The following is an 18,255-nucleotide window of genomic DNA, read 5'->3' as shown; positions in this document are numbered from 1 at the left end:
ACATTGCACTAACGCAAAGAGGCTAAAGCTTAAGCTGTATCCAGAGCAGAGAGCCAGCCACAAGCCAGCAGCCTTGATAAGAGCTAAAGGATCAAAGCAGTTATGGGGAAAATTAATAAGATGGGTGAAAAAATGTATTGAATTTAAAAATGTATTGGAAAATGGTGTAATATCTCAAATACCTGACATTTGTTTTGTTATATATAAATATGTTCCACTTGCTTTTGTTTGGTAAGATCAAATCTATCACACAAAGGTGGATGTACAGCAACCTTTTCAATGAATTATTGGCACCTCTTTATTTTCAGTTGTTTTACTGAAATAAGTAACAATTTGGGGAAATTTATAAGGTTTGATTTCTTTTAATTATTATTATGAAAATAAAGATTGAGGGTTGAAGAAAAGTTGATTTTGCTTTTCATATGCTGTTAGTTGTACTTGGATAGAAAACTGGAGTTGACAAAAAATCCCTATCACTAGCTCACACTGTAATCGGTGCATCTGTAGTATATTTATATAGTTTTATATATTTTTTTCTCATACACCATTTAAAACCACTGGGACTAAAACTGAAAGAACAACACTAACATTGTCTTATCACAAGAATAACTTCATTTAGGCGTCACATTAACTTCACAGTGTACACTACTGTAATTTTAGTCAGATCTTCTGGTGTCTTGGTAATGGGGCTTTGACATGGCTACTGATAAATCTATTAACAGACACAGTCATTTTTCTATATTGCTTTTAATGAATGCAGCCCTTTTGATATATGATATATGATATATGGTACATTATACAGCACTTTTCCCATCAGACTCATTCACAGATCACCACTTTGGATGCATCTATTCTTGCTTGTGTGGAATTCAGCCTATATTATGTATTACAGTTGGTGCTTCATTTAAAAAGCAGCTTTTGTATTTCTAGCCAGTCGGGTTATTTGAAAAGTGCCCCTAGCTGACTTGACGCCCCGGAAAAAAGTCGTAAAATATGCTCTCGATTCTATACATTTTAAATGACTGCAGCTAAACTTAGCACAAAGCATAATGTCATTATCAATAGTTGATGATGCACAAAGAAAACATGGATATAAAGTAGATATATTCATTGTTTTCATGCAAGACAGAACTGTTAGTGTTAGAGTATGTTTAGAAAAAAAGTAACATCAGGCAGTTATTCAAAGATGCTAAAACTTCAAAACATGAAATCTCCCACACACCAAATATGTGTAGATTAAAACTAGATTATTACCGGTGTTAAGTCCTACAACCAAGAGTTCTGCCATTCAGTTAATAGCAAGGAAATTTAGTAGAGTCCAATTCCCTCCAAACACTTTAGATAAAAAGAATCACTGATCCAAAAGCAGAATGTTTGACAGTGTTTCTAATACATCTCTCTGCATATTTCACAAAATTACTGCATCATAGCTGCACAATGTTTCATCATAATATACCCATAATACTAAACCATGTAAAGTTTTAATATTCATTTGATAACACATTCCAAAAACAAGCTACAAGGATCAAACCGATCTGCAGTTCCCTCATCAGCAGCACCTGTGCTCTGTCTCTTGCATATTTAAAACAGTATAAGGCATATATACATGCACATCAGAGAAACATTCCCTTATTCTGTCTCTATTACCTTGAAAGGTCCTATTGATTCCTCAGTTTATAAGGCCAGTGCTCAACAGAAAGCAGCCTGAGATGTAAACAAAAGAAACAGCAGGAAGAAGCACTTCAACAAGTGGATGTCTCTTTTATTCTCCTTCTGTTCTCAGTTTTTTTGCTCCGTATTGTAAAAATGTGAATCTCTCTGGACTTTTTGGCTAAAGATATGCACTCCATCTTTTCCCCTTTATTGGAAAGGAGATCAGTTCATTGTCTTGTCTTCTTTCTCCCTCAGCCTCGCTTTCTCACGACTCTCCCTTCCTCCTGCCAACATACACAAACTGACAGCCAGCACACGCCTGGGGAATGAGCATGAAGTCCAGTATGTTTATTCAGTGGAGGCAGACCGCGTGATGATTGCCTCTGCACGAGCTACGTTCGGTGACATTCTGCGTACACGAGGAAGCATGCACACAGTAGACATGAGCGCAGACACCCACAACTAATCTACTGACCATTTACATAATCAGAACTTTGGGCCTGGCCACGTGCAGTATTTACAGAACCTAAACAAAAGCTAAGCACCAACATCACGACTTGTGCGAGCAGCAATCGATCTGAGCACCACTCAGCTTTAATCACAAAAGAAAAACCTCCCACTCAGGAGACACTTTAGCATCTGAAAAGCTTCTACCAAAATGTGATGCTAATTAGTTAACTTCGACACCTCGGAGAATTGAGTTTGTTTCTGCTGTGACTGTTTTAAAGCCTTACAAATACGTCAAAGCAGCTGCATACTCTTCTTCATCAGTTTTTAATGAGCCTATGTAAAGATTTTTTGGAGTCACTGAGGGAGGGCATGCAAAATCAAACACAAGCAGAGGAATGCTCTGCAATTAGGTAAACCTGTCAAACAAAGACTGGACACGCTATCTCTATGATCTAGCTTTTTTCAGCTCTGGTGAAATGCTGACTAACTTGGCTTTGTGTATCTGCTGATACAAAGCATTGTATCAACAGATCAGCATTGTAAAAAACAATGAGAGTAAATGAAAAATAAAAATTAATGTCATCACTTGCCTTTTGTTGCATTTTTCTCATTTCAGCTAAGTGTGGGAGTCTTTACTGTGTGCTGCTGTTATTTCTGCTCATGCTAGTTTCTCCTCTCCCTGCTCTCACTGTGAGTGCAGCTCCTCACACAAAGGCAATGTGCGTGGGAAACGGAATTGACCAGCAACAAGTGAAGTGAAAGAGTAGTTATTTTGTTGATGGCAATAAATCTAACTAAAAGCCAATAAATCAAGCGCCCCAGGAAGTATTACATCACACATAATAACACAAGAGAGAAGAGCCAAGGAGAAGTGGACTGGTTTTTATATGGTGCTTTACAAAACATGCCTCATCACACAAGCACTTGTTTCTAAACCTAAATGCTTTCCATCTAAAATTCACCATCTGATAGATGCATCAGAGGGCAACTTGTGGTTCAGTACTTTGCCCAAAAGTACACCACCATGCAGACGCAAGTAACAAGGAATCAAACCACCAACCTTCTGATTAGTAGATGACCTAAAACCTGAGATACAGCCACCCAAACCCACATGCAATGTGTCATCTTTAAGCTTTTCATGTGTATCAGCTCACTAAACCCCATTTGGTGGATACATCAAAAACACTGACCAACATACATAGAACACCTCTTACCTGCTAGCAAACAGGAAAGCTAACATAGCTAACATGTGGCAAAAAAAGAGAAAAATACATTGAAATTAACAGACTGGCTGCCTGTCACCTTTATGCTTTCTGGGACATCCTTACTAGATGGCACATCAGTGATCATACACATGAAACAATCCAGTCATTGGATGAATGGAAGTAGTATATGGAAAGAGGTAAAACTTGAAAATGTAAAATTAAAAGGATTGCCCATCCTACAAATATTTACCTGTAACCTCATCAAAGCTGCAGTAAACCAATAACAAGTACATCTTTAACTAAACTGGTTACAAATACTAAGCCATGATTGGACACTGCTCTTTGAGATCAGCAGATTTAAGTTTCAAAGGGAGAAAACTGTGACAGTGTGACAACAATATCACAAAGCAGAGCAGCGCAGGTGGATTACGCTTTCTTACCTTTCTCCACTGTGGTGACTCCCATGGATGGCTGACCCAGACTCGCCTTTGTCTCCCATTTGCCCTCATCGGGGTGGTACATTTCCACAGAGGCCAGAGGGGTCTGCTGCTGATTCATTCCCCCAAGCACCATAACCTGGCCCCCTAGCACCACAGCTGAGGCCCCCGCCCGCGCAGTAGGCAGTGGAGGCAGTTGGCTCCACGTCTGGCTCTCTACATCCAGGACTTCAACGCTGTCCAGAGGCATGCCGGTCTCACTGCAGCCCCCGAGCACATAGACCAGGCCTTCGTGGTAAACAGGCGTGCAGTAGACGCGGCACTGCGACATGGAAGGGAACTGCTCCCAGTACAGAGACTTGACAGGACTCACCGCCATCTCCTGCACAGGCATGTCTCCAGGGCCGAGAGGAGGGGACGCACCATCACACACACACACCACACCGTAGAGGAGGTAGAGAGAGAGACAAGGAGGGCAAGCAGGAGAGGGCACGCAAAGGTGGAACGCAAGAAGTAGAAACAAGCAGAGTCACAAGCTTGTTTCTGTCTGTCTGAGTGACCACCTGAACTCCTGTGTCCACAGAGAGAGCGAGGATGACATGAGAGAAAAGAAAGATGGATGGGAGGGGGTGAAGAAGACAAGGATGTAGATCAGTGAAAAGAGTGAAGTGAACAAGGAGAAAGGAGGAAAGCAGCAACGCGAGTCACTCACTCCTCAGCCAGATGTCACGACTCGCTCTCTACTCAAATGTTTTATTCATCCAGCTGTTGGTGTTTTCGAGCAGTGAAGCCATCTGCCCTTCAGTCTCCTTTATTCCTTCCTCTTCCAGCCCTCTTTTCTCCTTCACTGCTTCCTCCTGGGTGTTATTTTGGTTAAAGTTTCAGTCTCAGTATACTCCTGGGTGGGAAATGACATTTGAACAGGGGTTTCTGAGGGCCAAATATTTAATCCCACAATAATCTGAAAGTCAAGGGCTGAGGAATTTAAAAAAGAGAGGGGAAAAATGAAGCAGCGAGACGGGGCTCAAGGGGGAAGAGGGGTGAAAGGATAGTGACCTTTAATAATATGCTGACAATCCAAGAAAAAGCCTTTTTGGCGCCTTCAGTCGAGGGGCAATTATTCAGGGCTACCAGTGCCCCTCAGCTGTAGCTCTGTAGTTCTGTTTGCACCTTTGTGACAGAGCGCACAGCGGAAAAAAAATCCTTGCTCATGAACCAGAGTCTTTAAACAAGACTTTGTCACATTTCAAGAAAGAATGTTTTCTTTTGGTTAAACAAAAATTCCAAATCCTGATGTCGAGCGCTGAGACTTGTCATCAGACACAAAGTGTGTGCTGAGAAGCTTCCTGGTAGCTTTGGAGAGGCCCAACCTGGAAGAAAAGACAGTGCAGGATTAGACATGCACTTGGTGGTATAAATTAAAAGCTAATATGATGACAAGCTTATAATTACAATATAATTCAGTGAGACCAATGTGAGAGGGAAAATTATCAAAGTACTGCATGGCAGAATGTATTTAAAGCCCTGTTTGTGCTGGTGTAAACAGCATACAGTATGTACAAATAGACAAAATAGAGAATAACAACTATTAACAAACAGCTGGAGTAATGGTAGTATAGTAATTATATGCTACCCATGTAAAGTTGGTAAGACCTGGCTAAAGCGTGCCTCTGGTGAAAGGTTTTAATCTTTCTGTTATTATTAAAGTAAGAAGTAAAATGAAAGAGTTTATTTTTTATTCTCGATCCCATCACGGTCAAGTGATCATGGAAATTTTCCTACTCCAATCTGACTAAACTAAAAACAATCAATTTTTGTTTTGTTTTGCCTGTTTTTAATAGAAAATGCACAATAATTAACAACAGTACTTGGGTCAATCGTATAAATGTGCCCAATTCAGCCACGCAGACATATTCCCTGCAATTCCTGACAGTTTGAAGGCATTCATGAATACTATAAGAAAACCAAAGGCACAAAAGCATCTGTGCATAGAAAAGAGCGAGAAGTCTATGAATAATAAAACAAAGACATAACCATATATATTATTAAACAAACAGACCACTTATAATGCTTAGAAGCAAAAATAAAAGCACATGAAAGCACCAAAACAGAGAGAGTAAAAGAGTGACTTAAACACTATTTTGGGCTATGACAGCATGTCTGATCATCCAGCAACCACAGTTTGGTTTAGAGAAATGCTAAATCATTTGTATGAGTTCTGGGGGCTTATTAATCTAGCTCTCTATTCCCAGGTGGAAGCAAAAAAACACCTTACACAGGAGGTGTCTGGGAAGCATCCTGGTCAAATGCCCAAACCACCCCAACTGGCTCCTTTTTGATGAGAAGTGGTAAAAGCTCTACTCTGAGTCCATCCCATATGAGCGAGCCCCTCACCCCCTCTAGAGCTCCAGCACCCTTCAGTGGAAGCTCATTTCCTTCGCTTTTTCCCACAGTACCTAAAATTGTAATCTTTTGAACACCAGTCACAGTCTTAGGTTCTTCCTTAATAAATGTGAAGTAAACGTGTACAATTTTTCTATAGAAAGTCTATTTAGTTTGTCACAAGTGTTCTTCAGTGTTAATTTATAAAATATAATCACAGTATTGGTGAAACAAATTGCAATTATTGTCCTTTAAATCCTTCAGCCCCATTTATTCTACTCTGTATTTATCCCAGTCAGCTCATCCTGCATTTATCTGCCTTCCAGCAGCTCACTTGCAATGCAACACCACCAACAACCAGCAGCAGGACTGCAGTACATGCAAATAGGACAATTACTGCTGCTGATTGAGTTACAGGGTTCTGTTACCAAAAGTGGGAATTAGATGCAAATGGATCCAAAATCTGATAAACATTTAATCAATAAAGATTTAAATGAGCAAATGTAACATCTGCTGAATCGTAATTGCTTAGTGCTCCTGACACAAACGTGTGTCAGGGCTGAGTTCAAAGTATAGAGAGTTAGAACAACGAATCCAATCAGATCTCAACATAAGAGCACTGCATTCATATTTCAGTGTATCTTAGAATCACATTCATACTGTTGCCAGCAATGAGAAGCCTGTCTGTGCAATGAGTGTGTGTCTGTGTGTGTCTGTGTGTGTAGACGCAGCAGGAGGCGAGCACACCGTGACCTGAGGTATGACAAGGAAAGCAATGACATTTAGCAGGTGGGAAGAGAGAAAGAAGGCAACCCAACATATAGTGTCGCTCTACTCCACACTTTCTCCTCTGCTGTCCTCATCTTCTAGCTCTATATGTTGACACTGTATTCATAATTAATGATGCATTCTTCCTCGGCTCAATTAGTTGGCCTTTAGCTCACCTTTAGATCAAGTGAGAAGGAAAGGGAAATGAGGTGAGTGCGTGTCCATACTTGTATGTATGTGTGCATGCATTTGCATAGAACAGCTATGTAAATATCTTTGTGTCTGCATCAAGCAAGACAAAGTTATCATGTAAAAGTTTAGTTTCACCACGCTACCTAAATACTGGGTATTCAGTTGTGAAACAGCTTTCTGCTATACACAGCGCTCATTTTTTATTTAGCTAATATATGTTACACTGCCACTGATGTCATGAGAAATGCTTTCCATCTTATTAATAAAAAGAAGCACAAAAGGACAGATACAGCACGTGTAGTTTTCACAAACCAGCCATCACAAACGGGAGATGCACACAAATGCCAATTAGAAAAATGCTTATTTTAAATTAAAGAGAACTTTAACCAATCATGGCATGCGTGGTCAGGACTGTCAGTGGTGTGAGTCAGTTATTATGGAGATGCTGCTCAGTACAACAAAATAGGTCAAGGAATAACCAAAATCCAGAATGATGTCTCAGGGAAACAAGTAAAATATTATTATAGGGTCTGCCTTACAATATAAAGCTCCTTGAGGCGACTGTTGTTGTGATTTACTGAATTGAACTGAATGAAGGTTTTTGTAAAGCACACTGTACTCAGATATTACCAGTGTTGTTGATTGGAAAAAAGCCACAACTCATTTCCAATGCTGCAGAAGGGTTACACAGACTCGCTGAAAGAAAGGTGAGCTGTAGTGGGTCATCTCACCTCTGTGATGGTTTGTGTTGGCATTTCAGCCAATGGTGTCAACATTGATGGAATTATGTACAAAGAAAAGCACCGTCAGATTTTGATCCATCATTCAATTTTTCCAGATGACAGTTAACTCAAAAATACTGGCAACTGAATAAAGACTACCTGGAGAGAAAAAACACACAATAGAACACTATCGGCTCTACAGAGCAGGGTGTGAACATTATTGAAGCATTGTGGGATCATCCTGACAGAGAATGGATCAAAAAGTAGACAACATCCAAAGAAGAGCTTTGAATGTCCTTCAAAAAGCCTGGAGAAGTACTACTCAAAGAAATTACAAAAAAGCTTTTTTACCCTCTGTACTCTTGCCTTTTAGCAAAATGACTGATATGGTGATGATCAGATTTTATGAAGGTGTATGAGTTTTGGCAAACAACCATTTGACTAACATGTGTGTCTCACCTGCTCTTGTTCCATCTCTGTTCTGTCGTCATTCTCTCTCTCCCTCTCTGTTCCTCTCTCTCCCTCTCTGTTCCTCTCTCTCCCTCTTTGTGCTGACAATCAAGCCAAACACCAACATCATCAAATATACAGTTGAAACCAGATATTTATGTACTCTTCAGATAAAAACAATTTTTTAATTGTTGTAACATCAAATCAGACTGTTTCTTTTTTTTAGATTGATAAATATAAAAAACATATTTGTTAACTTTAAGAGTAAAGAGAGAAACTATCTGTATTTCTTAATTGCAAATAGCACCAAATTGTATTCAAACTTGAGCCACACTTATGGAGCTCCACAATTCTTTTCCTGGTGTTTTGGTTGACATCTCTTGATTTTCCCATGTCAAAGAAACAGGCTCTGTGTTTTGCCTTATATGCATCCACAGCTGTGCCACCAATTTACTCACATGGACTCTACTAACCTATCAGAAGCTTCTTCAGCTCAGAATGGAATTGTCTGGAGTTCTCTTATTAATTAACAATAAACTTAGTGTATATGTACTCCTAAATTTGATGAAAGTGATTAAAATAGACAGCTCCCTCTTTTTATTCTGATATTTAACTAATTCAAAAGATATTTCAACATTTATTTATCTAAAACAAAAGTTTACTCTAAATTGATGTTTAACAGTAAAAAAAAAAGTTTTTATGTTTTCTAAAGTGTATGTAAATATCTGGTTTCAATTGTGAATATACTGCTGTGTATTGAAATTCCTCTTGTTTTGCATAGATATATTGAACAACATCCAAAGCATAATATATAAAATAACATCTACCTGAGTTTTTTCAGAAGCTCCTTATGTCATTTGTTGTGTTCATCAGTACACAATTGAAACCGATTTAGAGAGTTTGTTTAGCCGTGGAGGGTAACAACTGAAAATATGAAATGCAAGCTAAGACTCAGACTCAAAAATCAGGACGAGGACTGAGGGCAATAACATTTGATTTGGGATAATGATAAATTCAGGCCTTTAACGGAGTAATAAATCTGATGACTTTTTTGTTTTCTTTTTGCTGTCTGAGAGGAGTGTATGTTCATGTAGTATTTAGAATGTTGGACTGTTTGTAAGTCATTAAAATGTAAAAAAAAAATAATAAAGATATTGTTGGGAAAAAAAGACTCTCTAAAGAATCAGCATTGCTGTTCAGCTTTTTATTTATCCATTTGTTGATTCACTCGAAGAGCAAGTAACGCAACCAAGTGATCAGTTTGATATCAATCTTTTGTGATACACCGTCATATTTACATTATTAGTTCAGTATGAATGATTTGCTTTGGTACCTGGTCAAACTTAAGCTCTCCTCTGTCTGCAGCAAACTCGCAGGCAGCAGCTTCTCCCCCCTCGCTCACATGGGTGCTGTGCTCAGTCGCCTAGTGCCTGAGCTCGGATCATACCAAAATTAGGGGGAATTTACGACAGTGCGCTCTGTGCTTCGTGTGTTGTTTTTGTTTTATACAGTTGTCAGTCAGGCATCTAACCAACAAATTACACTCCAAAAGACCCCATGCTTCTGAAAAAATGACCCGGGCTTAAGCCCAGTAAGCCCCCCCCCCGGCTCTGCTGATGGTTGAAATCTCCCGAACACTATGTCGATTTGAGAACACAAGACCGAAACATCAAGACCAAGACCGAGACCAAGACAAAAGTCCGTCAAAATCAAGACAAGACCAAGACCACGTAAAAGTGGTCTCGAGACCGGTCTCGAGACCAAGACCGGTCTCGAAACATCCAACTCTAGTTTGGTGGTTGGCAGGTGAACTGTAATTGTCTGACTGCACTGTGCCAAGTGTAAAGTTTGGTGGTATGGCGTTGTTTTTCAGGAGTTGGGCTCAGACCCTTAGCTCCAGTGACAGGAACTCTTGATGTTTCAGCATACCAAGACATTTTGGACAATTTCATGTTCCTGACTTCTCATCTTTCCATCAGTGTCTGACCTCACAGCTGCACTTCTGGAAGAACCTTGTGGAAAGCCTTCCCGAAAGAGCTGACGTTGTTACAGCAGCAAAAGGTCAGGCAGCATTATATTAAATGCTGCATTAAGAGTCAGATGATTTTCATGCTTAAAGACTGAACAAGGTCGAACAGCGAGTGAGTCAAGTTAAAAATAAATAAACAAAACCACTAAAACTCAAGGTTAAACATTCAGCATCTACTTTTTAATTCTTTTACATAAACTGAAATGCAAAAGAATGGCATACCAGCCTAAAGGGTTTGACCATATCAACTCTCATTTATCCAGTGACAGATTTCCTTTGTTTCATGCCTCACATTCAGGTGAAAATACTGAATGCATTCAGCAGGGCTAAACCGAACGAGTCACTGCAGAAACAGCAACTGAACTCTATCTCAAGCAGATGAAAGCATTTGTTGTCTTTGATGTCATAAGCTCTGTGTTACCTTGGCATCCCACTGGTTATAAAGGCAACTACATAAACAACAAGAATTCTATTTTACTATTAGTCTCCTTTGATTTTGGGAGGCGAGCTGCGTTATTGTAACACTATAAAAGCATTTTCCTAAGCAATGAGGAAAGTAGTTTGGTGAGATATTATATGAAATGCCTCCAACTAAATTTAACATCTACAGCTTGCCATATCATAGAAACTTTCCCCCACTTCCTCCATTTCTAAAAAGAAAACCTTGCTGAGGCTCTGCATTACTTCTCGTGAGTCTACCAGGGAGAACAGCAGACATGGCAAACTCAAAGTTATGCAAATGTATTTGATTTGGCTCAAAGTTTATTACTAGAAAACATCATCTCTGTCTGCTTAGACTCATTTCTTCTCTCTCCTTTGATGCTGTGGCTAATGATGACAAAAAGATGGCTCAAAAGCCCAGACATTATCAATTTGTAAACTGGCTCTCTTTGAACTACCATAGGTATGTCATTTACACATCTAATTGAGCTGTTTCATTATATAATACCAAAAATAGTACATACCATTCTCCCAATGCTCAGCTGTTGGAGATTATTAAATTCTGTGGTAATCAGCTGTGAATGGTGTCGTGTTAGAGCATGCATGGCAGATGTGACTATGACCAGGACTCCCTGGGGTGCTCTGTCCCTACTAGCAACACATGCTGACAGCCTAATACAGTGACTTGACAACACAATAACTGCATTGCAGCTACATGCAAAGAATCATGGAAAATTTTAGAACATTTACAGCACTGTATGTCTTCAGGGATTGTTGTTTTTGTTTTGTTTTTTCTTTCTGAAAATGTGAAAATGTGCAAATCTTTCTCAATGAAATCATTTGTCAAAATACAAGTCTGACTCTGCCCTACAGTGTATAGCTTTTTTGGCAGCGAAGCATAGGCTTCACCACCACACGCCTGAGATGTGTCCCCTTTTCTACCTTGAATGTGTTATGAATATTTGTTTATGTCAAAATGTTGCCAGTGGCATATTTAAGAGAAAACTGTCAGTAATTAAAATAACATCTGAATAACATGAGAATATAATCGCAGCCTGCAGATCTGCCCAAATCTCACAGGGCCCTAGCAACAAAAAAGGACAGCTATAAAACCAGAATACAAACATGTGTGAGTATTATTATCATATTATTTGTTCTCATAAACCATATTGAGCTGTTGGTGTTTAATTTCCAGTTATAGAGTGCTAGTTTTGCAAAAGTTGCAATGTTTGAAGAGTTTTTAGGTCAAAAGTGAACTGGAAATACATCAGAGATCCCAGAGGTTTAGACAAACAGCTACCAAAATAAAACAGGAAGTCAGTGACTAAACCAGAGACAAGACCCTAACACACCAGAATAGAAACTGGAAAATAAACAGGAAAAAAATCTGAAAGAACAGTAAAATCGAATCGAAATTATAAACAAACTCAGAACCAAACAGAACATCAAATAATAAACAAGAATTTAAAATCCAAGAAAACTCAAAACCTGCAGTCCAAAAGCCAGGGCCATTACAACAGGCCTGAGTTATCATGCTCTGAATGACAGGTATGGCTTGTTTGGAAAAGTTGTATGGAAAAAAGCTTGAAATACTTGGCACGGGTCTGGTCACTTTCAAACCAGTGACGCCATAACCTCTTTGATTGACAGGTTCAGGTTACAGAATTAACACTGTGACCACAATGTAAGCACTGTTTTATACTGTACTTCTCTACAATTTGGAAAGCTTTTCCTAATCAACCATCAAAAGTTACTTCTTGCTGTGCAGTAGTAAAAATACAGAAAACTCTTTCATATGAAGAAATGCTAAAAAAATTTTTAAAAAGGCAGGTTTTGGGCACAGATTCAAAATAGGACATTAAATAAAGGGAAAGGATTTGTGGAAGTTGGCCCAAAGGTCTCTAGTAAGATATGTGTAATCATCAACTGGGAAACTTCCTCTGAGACTACAGTGACTTCAGCGGCATACTGCCAAAAACCTCCAGGGGATACTTTCAGTACATCCCCAACAAAGTCATTAAACTGCTGCTACGCTGCTACTGCTGCTGTTGAGATAAGGACAACTGGAACCACAAGAAGGTACAAAGAAAAGTTGCATAGCAGCACTTATTCAGCTCTGACTCTTTTTTCCCCACTATTCACAGTGTTGTGGGTTTGAACCCCAGCATGTGTCCTTGGGCAAGACACTAAATGCAAGCTGCTTCAGATGGCAAGCAACCACCTTACATGGCAGATGTGCTCTTACTAGTATACAGGTGTATGCTTTACAGATATATGCAAGCTTGTGTTATAGATTTTTTAATCATTATAAAAATCTTAAACAACATCCACGGTTGTGCTGCAGCGGAGTTTTATGTTGGAACTCATGCAACAGAGCAACAACAGAATTGTAACCACTAAACACCAAATAAATTTCATTTGATTGCAGTTCAGCCTCCAGCCACAAATAATGTTAATTGCAGTGAGAACATCTAAACTATGAAAAATTCTGATTGCTGCATGTTACACAGCTACATCACTATCTCATCAAGCTCACAGGGGTCTAAGAAAAAACTGAGACAATATGATTTCTGTGTTTCAGTTTTTCCAGACCTGAGTGGGGTGCTGTTTGCTACAGCTGTTATGGCTGATAAGCTAGCACCAAATCCCCTCGATTAAATATTTTTGGATCAGTGGAAGCAGAATATGACAGTTACAGAACTCAAACCTGAATCAGTTTGATTTGCCTTTGTGGATTTAGGGGTTAGTAATTTAACAGAAGAGTTAAAGCTGCACTTACAAAATTTTTCTGCCTTTACCCTCTCAAACTCTTTAAAAAAGCAGTTTTATGGTTTAATAAATGAGATGGAAGCTTTCCAGGGAAACTGGATCACTGGAAACCAAGAACTAAACTGCTACACTCAACTTCAAAGTTTAAGAACAAAAAAGGTCAGTTACATTTAGACCCCACAATTGTAAAATACTTAAATAATGAATGAAAGTACTTGCTTTGAACCTTGAATAAAATCAAACGGTGTGCTTCAAAGACTGCAGATGTGACATGTGTGCTGTGTTCCTTCTTCCAGTCCCTGCAGCTCTTTACCTTAAAATAACACTGTGTTTATAACACAGTGTAACATACAGCTGTGAATAAATAAGGACATGTAAGATTTCATCAAAGCTTAGGATTTCTTTTATATTATGCAAGATGAGAAAAGTCTAATAACTTAGCTAAAAATGTAATAAAATCAAGTCAAAGCCAAAACTCTGAAATAAACATAACAGTACAGTTTTTTTATAGTAACCGAATATATATGTGAAGTGGTCGCAGCATTTCAGGCGCAACAACAGACTGTGTGAAATTTGTTCCCCCATCATGCCAAAAAAAAAAGAGTTAAATCGAGAGATAGTCTGTGTTTGAGCTGAATAACCAGGAACAGTTGGTAAACCAACAGTGTCTTGCAACCAAACGCACAGTACAAATTTATTCTCAAAAGGGTGACAAATGTGTATCATATGATCCACAAGCATAACTGAAGATTTACAAATGTGTACAGAGATTTGTGTGTAATTTTTGAGGACTCCTAAAATGAGTATTCCAATCCACGCACAAATAAAACGCAATGTGAACGCAAGAAAAATAAAAACAAACATTTATAAATGTGTCTTAAATAAATACTGATCATTTAAGCAGAAATTTTCAATATTCAACCAAACAAATCTGATCATGTTTGCTTCCAAAAAGCTTCCTGTGAATGCAAATGTCTAATGTCAGGTGTAACATTCTTGATGCTCACTTAAAAGAATGATAAACGCAGAGATACACACAGATCACGTTGCATGTGCACATGGAGTTTTGAGTCTTTTCACACTTTAAGCCATCATTAGGTTCCTAAATCTTGAACTAAATCCGGTTTAGATAACAATAGCAGAAATGGAGATTAGATCCTTGTGGTAAATTTTTTAACAGTAGCCCATATTAATCTAGCAAATACCTCATAATGGTTTATCATAGTTCATTACCATTTCCTCTAACAAAAACACATGAAATTAGGAAATGGCATTATGGAACTAATGAGACATAAAATATTTTGCTGCTTTTGGATGATATCATCTAAAAACAATTCAAGCTAAGGTTTACATTTGTTAGCATTAGATTGACAACGCATTTTGTTAAAATGTTTCCAAGTGGTTTATCTAGTTTTTCATCTGTTTACCTTTTGAAAATAAACATACCTTACCATGAGCACTAGGCAATAAAATGATCAAATATGAGGACATGGTCAATATAAACTGGACAGAACTCATTCCACCCCCGTTTTGACAGACAGCACAAAAGGCTAATGACAATGAGAGTAGTGCCACACTGAACCAATCGCAAGAAGGGAATATAGTCAGAGTTAAATCAGGTTAAGTTAAGGAAATGTTAATGAAAATTCAAGCGACAGCGTTACTGAACACCCCAACAGATCCTCGTCTTTTCAGCCCAGGGCTCAAAAGACGAAGACACTGTTGAAAATAACGTTCCTGAGGAACAAACAGAAAGTCAGACAGAAATAGACTAGCATACATTGCTATGTGTGTCAAAAGCGTGTTTCCACAACAGCATGTAATACCAAAAAGCATTTTTTTACCATCTGAAAAAGAGCCAATGCTGCACAGCTGAACAATGTAAGACTTTACAGCCCCCAGCACTTTCTCCCATACCATGCCTTATGACGGATAAGAGACACGGTGTTATCATGAATGTAAAAGCCTACTTAATGTAAAGGGCGAAACGCCAATGAGCACAGTCGCAAATGTTGGATTTAACTGCCTGAGTAAAGGAAATGATCCAACTCCTGTGTCTTAAACATTTCTCCTTCAGCTGAGTGTAGAGAGACAGCAGTGTCATACTTTGCTATCACATTGCATTTGTGGTCAAGTCACACATTTGATTCATATAAGCCTCAGCATAAATGAGGAGGGTGACAGAATTAGTGATTTATATCACAATGCAGATCAGTATTGGCTGATATGAAAAATGTATCATGATAAGATTTTGCCCAGCTCTACATACCATAGGCGTTTTGCAAATTGCAACAGCTGCGCCTGCCGTCTGACACAATGTCTCTCATTTACTTCTGCATGTGGAAATATTTTTGCCTCGCACAACAAAAAAGTGTGCACGCAAAATTGCAGTCAGATTCATGGAATGGAAACCAGCCTATTTTGTTCTTCTTGTCATTTTATCTTACGTGATGTTAGTAAGTGAGAATCATGTAAATGCTGTTTTGGTTAGGATTATATCACCAAATGTTACTGTGTCTCTTGACAGTTTTCATGTGGGCAGGGATGTTCTTTAAAACAAACTGAACACTTTTGTACGTTTGGATGTAACTTAAGCCAAAAAAGTATATGAAACTACAACTGGCTGCATTATGACAGATGATGACACCTTTGCTCTCTTTATTCCATGTGTCCATAGAGTAAGCCAGGGAAGGCACAAACAACCAAAAAGACAAGGCTCCAAATAAGTAATGAAGGTTGTGAATATCACTTCCTCTGATACAATTACTGCCTTTGCAATTCTATTAAGTATACCTTGGGAATGTTTGTACCAAGTATTTATTTATTTATTTCATTTTTTTACCTGTTGCTATCATTTGGTTTTATAAATAGATGTTTTGGGTTTTTTTACCCCTATGCATTTTTTTTGACTCCAGCTGAAATAACAGAGGTTCTGAATAGGCTCTGGGACTAGCCAACAGACAGTAATACTAGTAGATTATTCCAAAAACTTCAATCAGACAGAGGATTGGAGCCACTGGAGGGACAAGATTAGTGGTTAAATAACCAAGACTAAGGTAATTTTTAGATTACCTTAGCAAAATAAATGTTACTCACCAAATTGAGAAGTATGTGACTGCTATGTAGATAAATGCTAATGACAGCTGCTACTGAGAAAACAGACAGAAGAATACAACCCTTAGTTCCACTCAGTACTTACACACCATAAACTCAAGCTGGATGGACTAGATACTGATGTTAACATCCTTAGCCTGCCATAGGAAAAGTTCCCTTATTCAGCAACCCTTGCAATTCAACCAAAAAGTAGATAAATTATTCTTTTTTCCGAAATGTCTTTAGCATAATCACAACACGAGGATTTCCATCTCCAGCTGTCTTTGCATTCCCCTGCATCTGTTAAGAAAATCCATTTCTTTTTATTGCGTATTCTGATTGTTGGATTGTCCCACGACAAGAGAAATTTGTCTTGCTGATATGCAAATTTGTAAAAAGGGAACATTTCAGATAGAGCTGATCAGCTGATCAAACCACGTCACAAGAGAATTCCCTCACAGCAGTGAGGCTAAATATGTATGCACTAGTATTTTAAAACAGGAATAATGGAGGATAAACTTTTGGAGGTTATCGTGATAACACGGAGAGGAGTAGGTTTTAAATAACGACATTGGTAAGATAAAGTTTAATTATAATTGCTTAAAATCAAAATGCTGAGGCGCATTGGTCCCAGTGGTTTGCTTGGTATCTGTGGCAGCTCTTAGTTTAACAGGAGTGAAGATGAATGCCAAATCTCTGCCTGATTTCTGACATGAATTTCAGTCACATTTGTTACTGATTCAGGATTAACACAGTGAATGCTTGAAGGCAGCTGAGTGCTTGAACATGATCATTTAAACCCTTCCTCCCCTACAGTGAAGGAATCCGATGGCCATTTGCCTGCTTGACCCTCTTGTCTGGGTCACTGCAAAGTTGTTTTGAGTAATCGGCTTTATTCTATGTTGCAAACACTTTGCATGAATGAACCTTAAGTAATCATTATGTAATTAGGCAGGCTTACTGAGATTATTATCATTATTATTTACTGAAACACAGCTAAAATCATCTTCATCATCATTACAGTAACAGGGAGCACTCGGAGCACAAACCTCCACCAAGAAAGCTCAATCTATGTACAGTATTGTATTTTGTATGCATTTGTTTTGTTTTCTTTATTCTTTTTAAAGGTAATTTAAGATTTTTCATTTTAAAAAATTGTGAAAGTTTGACCTTATTTGAGCTTGAAGAACAGGTCGGAGGTCCAAAGTAACGTGATATTTAGAATCCCCATTCATCTTTTCTATATGTATCTATTTGTGGTCAATACAAACAATGACAGTAAGAAAAATAGTTTTAATAGCTCTATATAGTGTGATGACCTACTGCACCCTGCCTTCCTTTTGGCCTACTTGTGTCTTGTTTGCAGGCATTGGTAGAGCTGGAGTTACCAATTAGTGACACTGGCAACACCTGGGCCCATAAAAAGCCTTTAGAGAATGGTTATGCGCTGCTCATTCCCTGAGACACCCTGTTGGATTCTGGTTGCTTTTGGTTTGGTTCTTGCATTTAACAACAATACATACACCATTTTTCCACCCATGCACTCCTTCACACCACTGATGGTACTAACTACACACACCATAGTTTGTGTTTTTGACAATAGGTTTCTTTTTTCTGTTTTATTTACTTAAAATAAAATCGTTTGGAAGACATTCCTATGCATC

At 38.5% G+C, this 18,255-nt stretch overlaps 1 protein-coding gene across 2 annotated transcripts in view; it reads right to left on the bottom strand.

Moving 5' to 3' along the window:
- Window positions 1-18,255, bottom strand: part of klhdc8b (kelch domain containing 8B) — a 221,433-nt gene that overhangs the window by 168,780 nt on the left and 34,398 nt on the right. For both annotated transcript variants that reach the window (XM_005744674.1, XM_013913722.1), the window contains one exon: window positions 3,749-5,115. In XM_005744674.1, coding sequence (XP_005744731.1) covers window positions 3,749-4,139 — 391 coding nt within the window. In that variant the 5' untranslated portion in view covers window positions 4,140-5,115. The remainder of the gene's footprint in view (window positions 1-3,748; window positions 5,116-18,255) is intronic.

Source organism: Pundamilia nyererei, unplaced genomic scaffold (assembly GCF_000239375.1).
Source record: "Pundamilia nyererei isolate P.nyererei 1_Seehausen unplaced genomic scaffold, PunNye1.0 scaffold00147, whole genome shotgun sequence".
In the NCBI taxonomy this organism is placed as follows: Eukaryota; Metazoa; Chordata; class Actinopteri; order Cichliformes; family Cichlidae; genus Pundamilia; species Pundamilia nyererei.
The sequence above is the reverse complement of the archived record's forward strand: the minus strand, read 5'-3'. Positions and strand labels throughout refer to the sequence as shown.